We start from the raw sequence: 14,944 nt of genomic DNA on the forward strand, positions 1-14,944 counted from the left end.
TTCAACTCTATATTTTTTTCACTTTCTCTTTATCAGGATCCCTAATAAAAAGGTTAATTTATATTGCATAACCATATTCTGTAGCTGTTAATGTCTGTCATGTACAAATAAATCATTTTTTGGTCTATAAATCATTTTAACAATCATTATAATCATATAATAATATATATTAGGCTGAAAATAAAATTTCCTTTCTTTGGCATTGCCGCCCGACCCACTGAAAAACTTGCCACCCTAATAATTTTATATGCATTTCAGAATTTATTTTTTTTTTGTATTAAAAATAATCAGAATCATGCCATATCCGCAGAGTTTGTTCCAGCTTTACTTATTTCAAATCACGATTGTTAAATGCGCTTCTTGTACACTGTATTGAAAGCAAATGTTTGAATGACATAGAATAGAAAAACGTCTGCCAAAAATAAATAATGTCAAAGAGGCTGGCAGTGGAATGCATCAGTTAAGGGAGGTGAACATTTTATCAAAAATAAGATTTTCTGCTATTCTTTGATCGAAACATGGGAGGACGTTCTGAAAGACCTTTTAGAGAACTCAAATGTCATCTTTGTGTGACGGGATTGCTTCCCTTCATTAGTAGATACTTAGTCAGCCATGAGCGGTTGAGCTAAGGAAGTACTTCTTTAGCTCAGTCGGTTAGAGCGCTGCCTTGTAACACAGAGGTTCCGGGTTTGAGTCCTTGACGAAACAAAGATGATTTTGTAATATGAAAGATGCTCTCCGGTTACATTTGGCGCCCAACTAAAAAACCCACGGTAGTTAGAGAGGATTTCTAGCTAGGGTATATGTGTGAGAGTCATAATGGTATGAAGACCCTTGAGGTGGGGGAAGTGTGACATTATTGCTTCCCTTCATTAGTAGATACTTAGTCTGATTCAGATTACAGGGACTAAACTTGGGAATTTCAAGCTGGGAGCTCAGACCAGATATTTCATAATTAGTTTCTATATGTTCAACTGAAATTTACCTGAAAGTTTAGGGGCCCAGCTCAAAATCTAGGAGCCATGGGCGACTGGGCTCCCTTTAAGTTTTGTACCTGAGTCAGCCGTACACGGTTGAGCTAAGACAGTACTTCTTTAGCTCAGTCGGTCAGAGCGCTGCCTTGTAACACAGAGGTCCCAGGTTCGAGTCCAGGAGGAGACAAAGATGATTTTTTAATATGAATCATGCTCTCCAGTTACATTTGGTAAAGCAGACACTTTTGTCTGCTTTACGACGTCACTTCATGAGATAGAAGCTTTTCACTCAGACATGACAGAACTAACATCTGTGGCTTTAACATTTGATAAATCTCTTAATTATGTGAAATTTATCATTGACAAATTTTGCCCTGAACCAGAGAACAAAGCATTCAGTGTTCTCCCCAGGCCGATATGACGCTGCGGTGCCGCAGCGCCTTCATAATATTTTTGTAAATCCCGCAGCGTCTTAATTGGCCGCTGTCCCTTGATACTTGATCCCGCAGCGTGTTAATTTTCACATTTTCATTATAAATGTTGGTTAAAATTGTCAAGTTACTGATCACCGCTGATGGGTCGGTCAGTGTTACGCAATAACTGATAATTAGTTTTACCTGAGCCACGCTTATCTCAGCCTTATCGGACTATGTTATCAGGTAATAGCTTAAATGATCATCAAGAAGATAGATATTTTTTGAAGAAAATTAAAAATTTTAAAAACTTCAGTGCAGAAATTGAAGAAATAGATCGCAAATACATTGTATTTACGCATCGTGTGTGTGATCACTTGACCATTTATATAACGAATTTTTTCATTGGTCTAGAAGAAGAATCTATTTAAACACGACCAATGAACGTGTTGAATACACATGATAAATTTGAATACACATTGCTAAAGATATTTACGATGAAAACTATGAATGAAAGTATTAGTAGTTGAAAAAATTAAAATAAAGTTTGATTAAAGATAACGAGGAGTGATTTACTTTAATAGAAAGTGAAAAAATGTTGCTTGCAAGGTAAATTCGTCTGAAACTGTCATATTTTTAGAAATAAAATGATCATTGAACATCGATCGTGAATCCGTGCGTCGGGAAATATGTGACAATCAACACGGGAACAGAATCGCCGCAGCTTCTGTATAATGTCACTGGTAAATAATTTCAATGGTTTTAACTTTAACGAATTTGTAAAGTTTCGTTTATATCTATCTGCCAAAGATAGGATTAAACAATAATACGCACGGAAGCGTAATGTGAAACTACGGAAACTGGTCAGCTGTTCATTTATAAAAAAAAATTGTTTTAAAAAGTTGTATACCAAATATCTTAACCATATTCGATTTTATTAATTCTGAATGAACATGTTCTCTGCAAATAACAAAGGGGTGAATTATAAGCAAAAGGTAGATGATGGAAGTAGAAGTTTTTTTCCACACCAATGACTTCTAATGAAAAGTGGAATACACCTCCGTCTACACTGTCAGTATAAGCAGATTTCATTGCTTCTCCTAATCCCAACCAAGCTCAAGTTTTAGCAATTGATAAAAGCAAGCACCATGTTTCTGGTTTCAATGACAAGTGGCTGACTGAGTTTTCATGGCTTAGAAATGTTAAAGGGGGTATAAGCAAAAGTTATTGTGAGTGGGGGTTTAATTTTTAACCCTGAAGAGGATAAAGACAAAGTTGGGGAACAGACTGTCCAACAAAATAACACTATCTTGAAACAATATCCCTAGAAGGAGCAGAGAGTAGAGATGAATATTTATATTTTGACTTCTTTAATTGACTGAATATAAATAACTTTTGTGTTTAAAATCAATTTATTTCATATATATATTCTTGTAATTCATTAATACTCTGCATTATTAAACACATAACACAAAGCATTATAATTCATATTGCATGTCATGATTTATGACTTATTGCTTCAGATCACAAACGTTCACTCTAAAAAAAGAGTTACGCACCCTTGAATTTTGCGCCTTAAAAAAATCCTGGGGAGAACACTGAGCATCTACTAGTCAAAACCAAAACGATGCATTCAAGATGATGATGGCTGAAAGGAGTAGCTGCACAAAAGCACCAAAGCTAAAACACCAAAATGGTCCGGGATTTACAGGTTTATAGTAATGTTGTACCAGTAGATGCTAGCCTGGTGTAAAACATACATATTTTAAAGACAAGCCTCTTGTGTCATATTGAATTTACCATCCCGCCCACCCCACTCTTTCTTCTTAACATGAATAAGATAGTTCTTAAAACAGAAAAGATATCTGACAGCAACATATTAATTATAAATGTATCTAGTATACCAGGGATGAATAAATTCCCACCCCCATTGTTTTAAGGGCTCGTGAATTTATCTGTATTTATGTCATGCATGTACAAAACCCTGTTAAACAATCATTACAACCCATAATTTATTTATCTGTAAAAATTGTTTGTCCTGCGGCTTATTTCCATTTTGAATTTATCATAACCAAGCCCTTTAAAAAATTCACTGCGATTGTTAGAATAAGCAAGCTGCCAAGCATTCAGGTCTGTATTTGTGCCAACCTTCCAAATTTGTAATACATTTGTATTTTGCTATCCTAATTTGGTATGGATTCTTTATCCTCAAAGCTTATTAGGGGCAGCGGTGGCCGTGATCGTTATGTAGTTCGTCAAAACTTACATGTATGAATACTAGCCTATCACCTCTAAGTATGGGTTAGAGCCTTGGTTGGGCAGTCGCAAAATTAAGGTTTGATTTTCATGCCATATGTAATAAGGTTTGTCAGTTTCCTCTGAGTACTCCGTTTTCCTCCGCCAATAAAACTGACAGTCATAAATTTACCCATATGGTGTAGAAAGTGACTTTAAAATCCCATCAAACAAGCAAAGCTTTAAATCATTGTCTATCTGTACAAGGAGCGGAAGTGGTTGAGCCGTTTAAAATATGGTAATTTTACCAAACTGTGACCGCAACTTCAAGATGTGACACCAAGCCTCTGTTCAAAATATGGACAGTCCCACAATTTAGGTTCAATTTTCACGTTGGACATGTTATATGGTTAATGTCAGTTTCCTACCACAGGTCGGTGGTTTCCGCTGGGCACCTTGGTTTACTCCACCAATTAAACTGACCGTCTGGTGTAGAATATGACATTAACCCCTATCAAGGAAACCATCAGTTTGTACACACAACCATGCTGCAATGCTTTGGACGGTGATTAAGAGTCATCATGGTTTCGATATATAAAGCTTTTAAATGTAAAAAAAAAAATCCCTACCTACAATATACCTACCCACATGCTGATTGTGTGTTGGCATTTCCAAAATAATAATTTTTTAAGGGTGGCCTTATTTTATTATTGAATATTCAGAAATGGGATTACTTTAAAAAGTAATTGATTAAACTGCAATTGTTTAGCTCTTTTAATGTAATCAAAAGATTAACGACACCTAAATTCAGCTCAGATAAACATTTATGATTTCATGGCACTCCATACTAAAGGGTGTAGGTGCTTTAATTTTGGTTTTATTAAATACGTTACTTCAACGGAGAAAATTACTTTGTTCTAAATCCAGCAGTTCCATACTGTATTACTTTGCTATGTTTCTTTTTGAATTTTGACTTGGACAAAGTACAAATTAGTTGTATGTTCTTTTGCATGTCAACAGGAAGTAGTTTCAACCTGCAAAATTGTATTATATGGAGCGCATTAGTATTACTAATAAACCAGATGAGGAAAAACTGAGTAAAGAGAAAATCCAGGATTTTTTACTTATCTAAATATGTTCATCATAACATAAAAAAAAACACATTTTCAAAGTTTTAAATTTATATTCCTTCTAATAACGGAGAAAATCAAGTATTTGTAACTTTTTTTGGTTGACATACGTCATCGGGTTGTGACGTTTTAACCCGATTTAGTGAATGATGGGAAAAAATAATCGCTTGTCGAATTTTAGCCTGGGATCCTGTCGACGAAGTATTAGATTGGGTCGGGATGCCAGGCTAGTCGAATTTTTCCTAACCCGAATTATTCAGTCGTTATATTCCGCTGATCTACGATTACTCCATAAACACCTGAATGCGGAATTCCTCGCAAGTAGGAGAGATCGATTACGGGGAGGGACTGAATTATTCGGGTTAAATTTTTCCATATCAATTTTTCCGTAATTAAAAGCGCGCAGATGACCGTTTCTCGTTATAACCACAAAAGAAGAATGAAAGAAAATGAACACACGTGTAACTTTTTGCATTGATTAAATAAAAAAATCTTAAAGTATATATTTTCGATTTAATTTTATTAATAGTTGCGATTTTTTTGGGGAATAATTATTGAACACAAATCATTTACTGTTATTGAACTGAAAATGTTTTTCGTTTTTATTTACCTTCACAAGGATTTGTATACAAATCCTTGACCTTCATAATTTCACTCTGAGACTACTATAACCCTGTTATAGTAGTCTCAGTTTCATTTCAATGCAAAGTCTGTGCGAATAGAATATGTCTGTTATTTCTGAAAGGCATTGTTTATTTCTCGAATAGATGAGCATTTTGTAAAGCAATTCGTTTATTTAACATGAAGGCAATTAAGCCTCAAACGTACGCTTTTACAGGTGTGAATATGTTGTCATTTTGAATGGATAAACAGAAAGAGCCGTAATGGCGAGTTTAATACACCGAGACTAGTTGAATATCCGATGACAATGAGAAAAACATAAAAGTAAGAATTCGTTGAAAATAAAATTCAAATGTTTAATTCGAGCAGTCAATAAAATTAAACTAGAGGCTCTCAAGAGCCTGTGTCGCTCACCTGTATTTACTGATGCTTTGGAAATCTTGTAAAATAAGGTAAAAATCATAATTAATAGTATTAGATATTAGATATTATAATGATATCCAAGATAATAACAAAAAACCGCAAAATTTTTGTAAAATTACTAACACAGGGGCAGCAACCCAACAACAGGTTGTCGGATTCGTCTGAAAATTTCAGGGCAGATAAATCTAAATCTGATAAACATTTTTGCCACCTGTCAGATTTGCTCTAAATGCTTTAGTTTCAGAGAGATAAACCAAAAACTGCATTTTACCCCTATGTTCTATTTTTAACCATGTCGGCCATGATGGTTGGAAGGCAGGGTCATTGGACAATTTTTTTTAACTAGATACCCTAATAATGATTATGGCCAAGTATGGTTAAATTTGTCTCAGTAGTTTCAGAGAAGAAGATTTTTGTAAAAGATTACAAAAATTTACGAAAAATTGTTAAAAATTGACTATTAGGGGCAATAACTCCTAAAGGGGTCGACTGACAATTTTGGTCATGACAACTTATTTGTAGATCTTACTTTGCTGAACATTATTGCTGTTTACAGTTTATCTCTATCTATAATAATATTCAAGATAATAACCAAAAACTGCCAAATTTCCTTAAAATTACCAATTCAGTGGCAGCAACCCAACAACAGGTTGTCAGATTTGTCTGAAAATTTCAGGGCAGATAGATCTTGACCTGATAATCAGTTTTACCCCATGTCAGATTTACTCTAAATGCTTTGGTTTCAGAGATAGAAACCAAAAACTGCATTTTACCCCTATGTTTTATTTTTAACCATGTCGGCCATGATGGTTGGAAGGGAGGGTCATCGGACAAATTTTTTAAACTAGATACCCTAATAATGATTATGGCCAAGTATGGTTAAATTTGTCTCAGTAGTTTCAGAGAAGAAGATTTTTGTAAAAGATTACAAAAATTTACGAAAAATTGTCAAAAATTGACTATTAAGGGCAATAACTCCTAAAGGGGTCGACTGACAATTTTGGTCATGGCAACTTATTTGTAGATCTTACTTTGCTGAACATTATTGCTGTTTACAGTTTATCTCTATCTATAATAATATTCAAGATAATAACCAAAAACTGCCAAATTTCCTTAAAATATTACCAATTCAGGGGCAGCAACCCAACAACAGGTTGTCAGATTTGTCTGAAAATTTCAAGGCAGATAGATCTTGACCTGATAATCAGTTTTATCCTCTGTCAGATTTACTCTAAATGCTTTGGTTTCAGAGGTATAAGCCAAAATCTACATTTTACCCCTATGTTCTATTTTTAGCCATGGCGTGCATCTTGGTTGGTTGGCTGGGTCATCGGACACATTTTTAAACTAGATACCCTAATGATGATTGTGGCCAAGTTTGGTTAAATTTAGCCCAGTGGTTTCAGAGGAGAATATTTTTGTAAAAAGCTAACGACGACGACGACGGACGACGGACGACGGACGCCAAGTGATGAGAAAAGCTCACTTGGCCCTTCGAGCCAGGTGTGCTAAAAAGGAAAAAAAATCGTTTTCGTTCTCTGCAATAAACATAAAAAATTATTTACTAGATCAGGGACATATATATGTGTATATATGACTGACTAGATATATATCTTAATTTCTGATATATTAAGCCGGTTTGTGTCAACAGTTCATTAGCACAAAACAGATGCTAAATGATTTTTTGATGAAGGTAGTTTAGGGTGAAGTTTTACTCGCATCAACTTGAAACTTATGCATGTAGCTACAATTTATAATCAGTCCGTTCGTTTGTCCATCCCTTCGTCCGTTTGTCAGTACTTCCGTGCGTCCGTCCCGAATCAGGTTAAAGTTTTTGATGAAGGAAGTTTAGGGTAAAGTTTAAGTCACATCAAATTGAAATTTAATAGAAAATGAAAAGAATATGGAGAAAATGTACATGGGACAAAATCGCACACATAATACATAGAAAACATAGAAAATTATCAATGAACAGGGCTTTTATTCCTGTTCTTCATCTTGACAGTTGATGTAGGGTCTTCAACAATGAACGAATCATTAAACCCCACAACAAGGTCAAATCGGCCCCATGCGTCGACTTAACGGTACTATTGATAAAAGTAAACCACAGTTCACCTTCTTGCTCACCACCCGCCTCAAAGTGCCAACTTGTGCGATGCTTGTGTACGACGGTTCTCCAGTCGAAAGCACCAGGTATACAAGAAAAGTGCAGTTATTTTGAAAGACATCGATCGCCGCTAAAATATTAATACATGGACATGTAGCTTATAATGTGGTCTTTTTAATGTGCATGCCAAATCAAGGTTTGATCCAGTCTTCATGGTACATTAAAAATAGAAAAAAAGGATTGTATGAAAACAGTCCATTACAGGGTTAACGCTTTTGGTGTAGTTTTAGATGTGAAGTTGTATTCATATCAACTTGAAACTTAGTACACATGCCTGTTTTCTTATGGTTTCATACATGTATGTATACGGTAGATTAAAGTTTTGATCCCATTTTTGTCGAGATTTCGACTTCTGTCGCAGAAAGCTCGATATTAGTGATATTGATCCGGCGTCGGCGGTGGCGTTAATTAACTACTTAAAAGCTTCATATTTTATAAGGTGGAAGACCTGGATGCTTCATACATTGTATATAGATGCCTTATGTTATGAAGTTTTCGTCTGTCATAATTATGTCCATTGTCCTTGACCTCATTTTCATGGTTCAGCGACTTCTTGAAAAAAAGAAGATTTTTTGTATAATGCTAATTTCTCTCTTAATATGAGTAAAACGATAACTATATGTATGATGTGGGTTCCTTGCAAGGTCCTCGTGCCGGCCAGACAGTTTTCACCTGACCTCGACCCCATTTCATGGATCAGGGAACAAGGTTAAGTTTTCGTGGTCAAGTGCATATCACAGATACTATACACAATGGGTCTACTATATTTGGTGTATGGAATGATTGTTAGGTGTACATGTCCAACTGTCAGATTTCATCTGACCTTGACCTCATTTTAATGGTTCAGTGGTTAAAGTTAAGTTTTTGTGTTTTGGTCTTTTTTTCTAAAACTATGCAATAGGTCAACTATATTTGGTGTATGGAAATATTTTACGATGTACATGTCAGTCTGGTAGGTTTTATTTGACCTTGACCTCATTTTCATGGTTCATTGCTCAGTGTTAAGTTTTTATGTTTTGGTCTGTTTTTCTTAAACTATAAGCAATAGGTCAACTATATTTGATGTATGGAATGATTGTAAGGTGTATATGTCTATTTGGCAGGTATCATCTGACCTTGACCTCATTTTCATGGTTCATTGTTAAGTTTTCATGGTTTAGTTTGTTTCTTAGATATTATCAGCAATATGTCAACTACATTTGATGCGTATATTGATTGTAAGATGTACAATGTCTGTCTGGCTTGGTTCATCTGACCGTGCATTTTTATGGTTCATTGGTCAATGTTACGTTTTCCTGGTTAAGTTTGTTTTTAATTATAAGCAATAGATCAACTATATTTGGTGTATGGATTGATTGTAAGGTGTACATGTATTTCCGGTTTGGTTTATCTGACCTTGACCTCATTTTCTTGAATCATGTTACGTTTATGTGATACTTATAGTAAAGAATTTTATTTAGGACTATCAGCATAAAATCATTGGTCAGTAAAGCAGGCGAGACATTTCAGTGTGTGCAATCTTGTTAAATAAAGTTGGTGCTCAAGCCACGGATCTAGTAAGCTAGTATGAAATCTTAATTTTATTATGCCCGATCTGATAGTAGATGGGCATTATGTATTTTTCGGTCGATCCGTCTGTCAATGGTCAATATAGACAATTCAATTTAAAACTTAGAACACATATTCCTTTTAATGTGGTCTTTCTAATTGGTCTTACCATGGAAGTAATATTACTTCCATGGTCATATTACTTCCATGGTCTTACCAAATTATACTGTTGACCCCATTTCATGGTTCACTGATAATGATGATTCTAGCAAGACATCAGTTTAATGTAGACATATTTTCTTGTTTGTTTTTTTGTGGTATTATGTATTCGATATATATATGAATTGTGTCTGAGAAGCTAGCTTTATATGTTTTGGAGTTTAGTGTGACATCCATTTTCACTAAACCAGTACACAATTTTATTTAGGGTCCAGCTGAGGACCACCTCCGGTGCGAGATTTTCTCGCTGCGTTGAAGACCCATTGGTGGCCTTCGGCTGTTATCTGCTCTTTGGTCGGGTTGTTGTCTCTTTGACATATTCCCCATTTCCATTCTCAATTTTATTCCTTTGTTTTTATTGAAAAAAAAACGTCTTAAAAACGCATATGCTGGCTACAATGAAATATATTTTTAAATGATATTGAAAAAACTGCTTCGCTGAGTGCAGCTAGATACGCCCGCAGAGGTCCAACCCTGAACAGTTGGGGCAAAAATGGACACAATATTCAAGCTTGAATCAGGTCGGAATTTGGATTGTAATTAAATATTTGACATATTATAGGTTTCTGAATAAGTGTAGTCAAAGATCTTGAAATTGGTTATATGAATTGAATTTATATTCAATTAAAGATTTCTTGCTGTTGTGCAATACTTAGTAAATCTGTTGTCAGACTATAAACAAATAAAGTTCAATTCATTCTCAATGTCATATAAGAAATTTATGAAAATAAAAAGGGAGCTTACATCAATAGATATAAACAATTCACCAAAGTTTCATGAGAATTGGTGACAGCATTTTTGAGTTATTGTCCAAAAACTGGAAAATCACCCCTTTTTTAATGAATAAAACCCAATAACTCAGAAATGTAAAATGTAAAATTTATAAAATTCTAAAGGGAGCTTACATCAATACATACAAACAATTCACCAAAGTTTCATAAGAATTGCTGAAAGCATTTTTTAGTTTTTGTCATGAATAAAACCCTGCAACTCGGAAACGTAAAATTTAAAATTTATAAAAATTTAAAGGGAGCTCATGTCAATAGATATAAACAATTCACCACAATTTCTTGCAAGTTGGTGAAAGCATTCTTGAATTATTGTCCAAAAACTAGAAAATCCCCCCTTTTTTTAATGAATAAAACCCAACAACTCGAAAACGTAAAATCTAAATTTTATAAAAAACGAAAGGGAGCTCACGTCAATAGATATAAACAATTCACCAAAGTTTTATGCAAATTGGTTATAGCATTTTTGAGTTAATGTCCGACATTTTGACGACGGACGGACAATGGTATACCATAATACGTCCCGTAAACGGGCGTATAAAAAAACTGTGTTGCCTTTTAAATAATATGTATCTGAAACACTTATACAGTTTCTACAATAAACAAAGTACATGTCTATGGTCCAAATTGGTTCCACAATTACTGTTGAATACATGTGTTGCCACGGACAGCTAATTTTGTCATTTTAATCCTAATACTGTAAATTCAGAAATTATTGCGATGTTTTTATTATTGCGAAAAATGCGACAGGGTTATAATCGCAATAATTTAAACTCGCATTTTGAAATTTTTTATATGAATTAAACAGGATTTTTCTCAATATCGCAAAAATTAAAATCGCATTTTAGTCTAAAATGACAAAATCGCAATAATAAATGCACGCAATAATTTCTGAATTTACAGTAATATCAACATATGTTCAAAAATCACCAGCACCCTAGCAGGACCCATCAACACATTGACAGAACGCACCAGCATAGTGTCAGGGCGTGAAAAAAATGTAAAACGTGCAAATTCAAAAGATTGACACGTATTTTCACAAATGAACTGTTATGGCGAGTAAATTCCGATGTATAACAAACGGACTTTTAGACAATTTACTTTAATTTTCTCTGGCCCATATGATCCGATAATGAGCATTTTTGTGTTTAGTATACCTGTGCAGTTTAGAAGACTTATGTTTTGGCTTGTTTTTAAACAAATAAGAGAACAAATCAAAAACATTCTACCAGTTCAATTCCATCTATACATGTACAGTAATTCAATAAAAAGTGAAAAACCATTACTTATGCATAAATCGATTTAAGGCTTGGCATATAATTAGATATAAGAAGATGTGGTATGAGTGCCAATGAGACAACTCTCCATCCAAGTCAAAATTTATAAAAATAAACCATTATAGGTCAAAGTACGGTCTTCAACACGGAGCCTTGGCTCACACCGAACAGCAAGCTATAAAGGGCCCCAAAAATTACTAATGTAAAACCATTCAAACGGGAAAACCAACGGTCTAATCTTTATAAAAAACGAGAAACAAACGTATTTATGAGGGTAGGAATGCCATTTACCATCAGGCGTCAAACGGTCATTTTCGTCTACCGTTAGCGTCAAATTGGTTAAAATTTTACCGTGATTCGTCAAAATATCCTTATCGAGATTCGTCAGAGGTCTCAAATAATTATCGTACAACTACCGTTATTTTTGAAAAAAAAATAACGTGGTTCGTCAAAATCAGTAGAAATTACACTTAATTGCATTCACGATTCGATACCAGATCTTTCACGATCCAATCGCAATGCTTGACCACCGTTAGTTATTCTTTCACAATCATTTTTCTTGATATAACGAATGATACCTGTGATAATGTCACGGGTTATTTGTGTACATGAATGGCATTATTGAAGTCATTTTGACATCATTACATGAGGGTAGGAATGGGGTACCCCACATGACGAATTTCAGTGAAATACCGGTATTTGTTAAAATAACTTTAACGATAAACATTTTACTCCATTTGACAGAAACGGTAGCTACAAAATGAGATTTGACTAATGACGAAAAAAATTAAAGCTCATTTGACACTAACGGTAGCGAAAAACGGGTGTTTGAAGCTTGACGATAAAGGGCATTCATACCCTCTTATACATCTCTTACAAACAACTATCCACCAAAGTTCAAATGAAGTGGATGTAAGCAATTATAGGCAACCGTACGGCCCAAACTCCCCGGCAGTTCCAGCTCCGATCCGCATAACTACTCTACACTAAATTGATGGAGTAAAGTAAAATAGTTCCGGAACGGAAACGATCACTGTACGGAGTTTGCGTACGGCCTTCAACAATGAGAAAACCCATACTGTATAGTCGGCTATAAAAGGCCCCGACATGAAACTATGAAATAATTTAACTGAGAAAACAGCCTTACTCATAAACAAAACAATTTACGAAAAAGAAATATGACAGACATGAACAAGGACAACCACTGAACTACAGGCTCCTGACCTGGGACAGGCACACAAAGAATGGGGCGCGGTTAAACATGTTTGTGAGCGCTCAACCCTCCTTTAATCTGAGACAGTCAGTGGTGTTACAGCATAACATAAGAAAAAAATTCGTAAGGGTTCCACGGAACCCAGTGTCTTGCCTACTTTGGCTGTTAATCGAAGGCTCAACAAAAATGAGATGAGGAAAAAATTTAATAAAAATATTCCTCTCGATACAATTTTTTTATTGTAAGAAGCTTCTGTCCAAGTTTGGTAAAAATCCAGGATAGTTTATGAATCTAATAAATGTTTTAAAAAATTTAACTGCAGACTGTATCTAATGTTAACTGGAAGAAAAACTAAGTCCATTTATAAGTAAAATATGGATAAACAAGTACAAAATTTTAATAAAAATTTCCTTCTAGATACTAGCTTTTGATCATAAACAAACTTCTGTCCATGTTTGGTACAAATTCAGGACAGTTTAAGAAAGTTATTAAAATTTTAAAAACTTTAACCAGATAGTGGATGTAATGTTTCCTGGCAGAAAAACTAAGTCCATTTATAAGTAAAATAAGGAAAAACAGGAATTTTTTTTTTACAAAATTTACTTCTGGATACTATCTTATGATCATAAACAAGCTTCTGTCCATGTTTGGTAGAAATCCAGGATAGTTTAAGAAAGTTATTAAAATTTCAAAAACTTTAACCACAGAGTGAATATTTGTGGACTCCGCCGCCAACAGAATGTAGGATCGCTATGTCTCGCTTTTTCGACAAAAGTCGAAGGCTCGACAAACACTATGAAAATCATTTGAAAAGGGCTTAATGTTTTTGTAGCTTGAACTACACAAAATTTGAGTAAAAGTTTAACAAAATTTATTGATGTTCTATAAAAAATATATGTTTGTAAATTGTCTAGAAAAATACTTTTTTATAGAACATCAATAAATTTTGTTAAACTTTTACTCAAATTTTGTGTAGTTCAAGCTACAAAAATATTTTTTTGTCATGCATCCGATTTCACCTTGAGAGATGCACACGCCTGATGAAGCTAATTTGTTTAGCGAAATATTGCGTGAATAATATAAAATATAACAACTAATTTTATAACACTCATTAGTGTGTTAAAGTTATTCTTAGGCACTTATATAATTTACTGTAGTAACTGCATCAGTTTATTAACAAACTGATCCATGCCTAGATAGATTGAATGTTGATTGTTGCTATTTTTAGACACTATATATATATATATATACACTGTGTATCATCGCCACCAGAAATTGGGTACTAACGAAGCGGAGAGAAAGGAAACAATAAATAAACAAGTCTAGAATTTCTTTAGTTTATACCATTTCTAGCGGTTTGATGAGGGAACCGCTTCTGAAACGATTTACTGATATATAAAGTTTTAATTTTTTATACCAACAAGTAGCCAACAAATACAAGATTTTGTGTTATACTCCAAAACGGTGCACTTAGTACCAGAAAATTTCGAGGCCAATCGCCTTCCATCCCACCGTTGGCAAAATACTCAACTGATTTTCATTATTTTTCCTGACAAATCTTTTGATTATGATTGTATGACTTCATATTTTCTGAAATTCGCTCTCAAAAAGACGTTTTCTTAAGAATATCAGTAAAAATGAATCCAGCCTAGGGTAAGGCAACTTGCTACTGTTTACATATTTACAGTACGGCAACTTGTTTTCCAACTGTATGGCAACTTGCTAGTTTTATTATATGTTTTTGCCGTCCTTTTCAAGACTTATAACATTATTTCCTGAGAAATACGGCATTTGCATATAATAAAACTAGCAAGTTTCAATAATTTAATTATAAATCAAATATAAATATAATTCGCCTAACGACATTGTTGATCATGGTACATGTATCATACACAATATTTTGAACACGGTCCTATTAAACCATTAGCATCATGAA

General features: G+C 34.2%; 1 protein-coding gene across 1 annotated transcript in view; it reads right to left on the bottom strand.

Moving 5' to 3' along the window:
• LOC127733248 (phosphoacetylglucosamine mutase-like) overlaps positions 1 to 4,661 on the bottom strand; it is a 46,156-nt gene extending 41,495 nt beyond the window's left edge. Inside the window, exon 1 of the mRNA XM_052242574.1 lies at positions 4,534 to 4,661. Coding sequence (XP_052098534.1) covers positions 4,534 to 4,634 — 101 coding nt within the window. The 5' untranslated portion in view covers positions 4,635 to 4,661. The remainder of the gene's footprint in view (positions 1 to 4,533) is intronic.
• Between the last annotated feature and the right edge of the window lie 10,283 nt (positions 4,662 to 14,944).

Source organism: Mytilus californianus, unplaced genomic scaffold (genome assembly GCF_021869535.1).
Source record: "Mytilus californianus isolate M0D057914Y unplaced genomic scaffold, xbMytCali1.0.p SCAF_3, whole genome shotgun sequence".
In the NCBI taxonomy this organism is placed as follows: domain Eukaryota; kingdom Metazoa; phylum Mollusca; class Bivalvia; order Mytilida; family Mytilidae; genus Mytilus; species Mytilus californianus.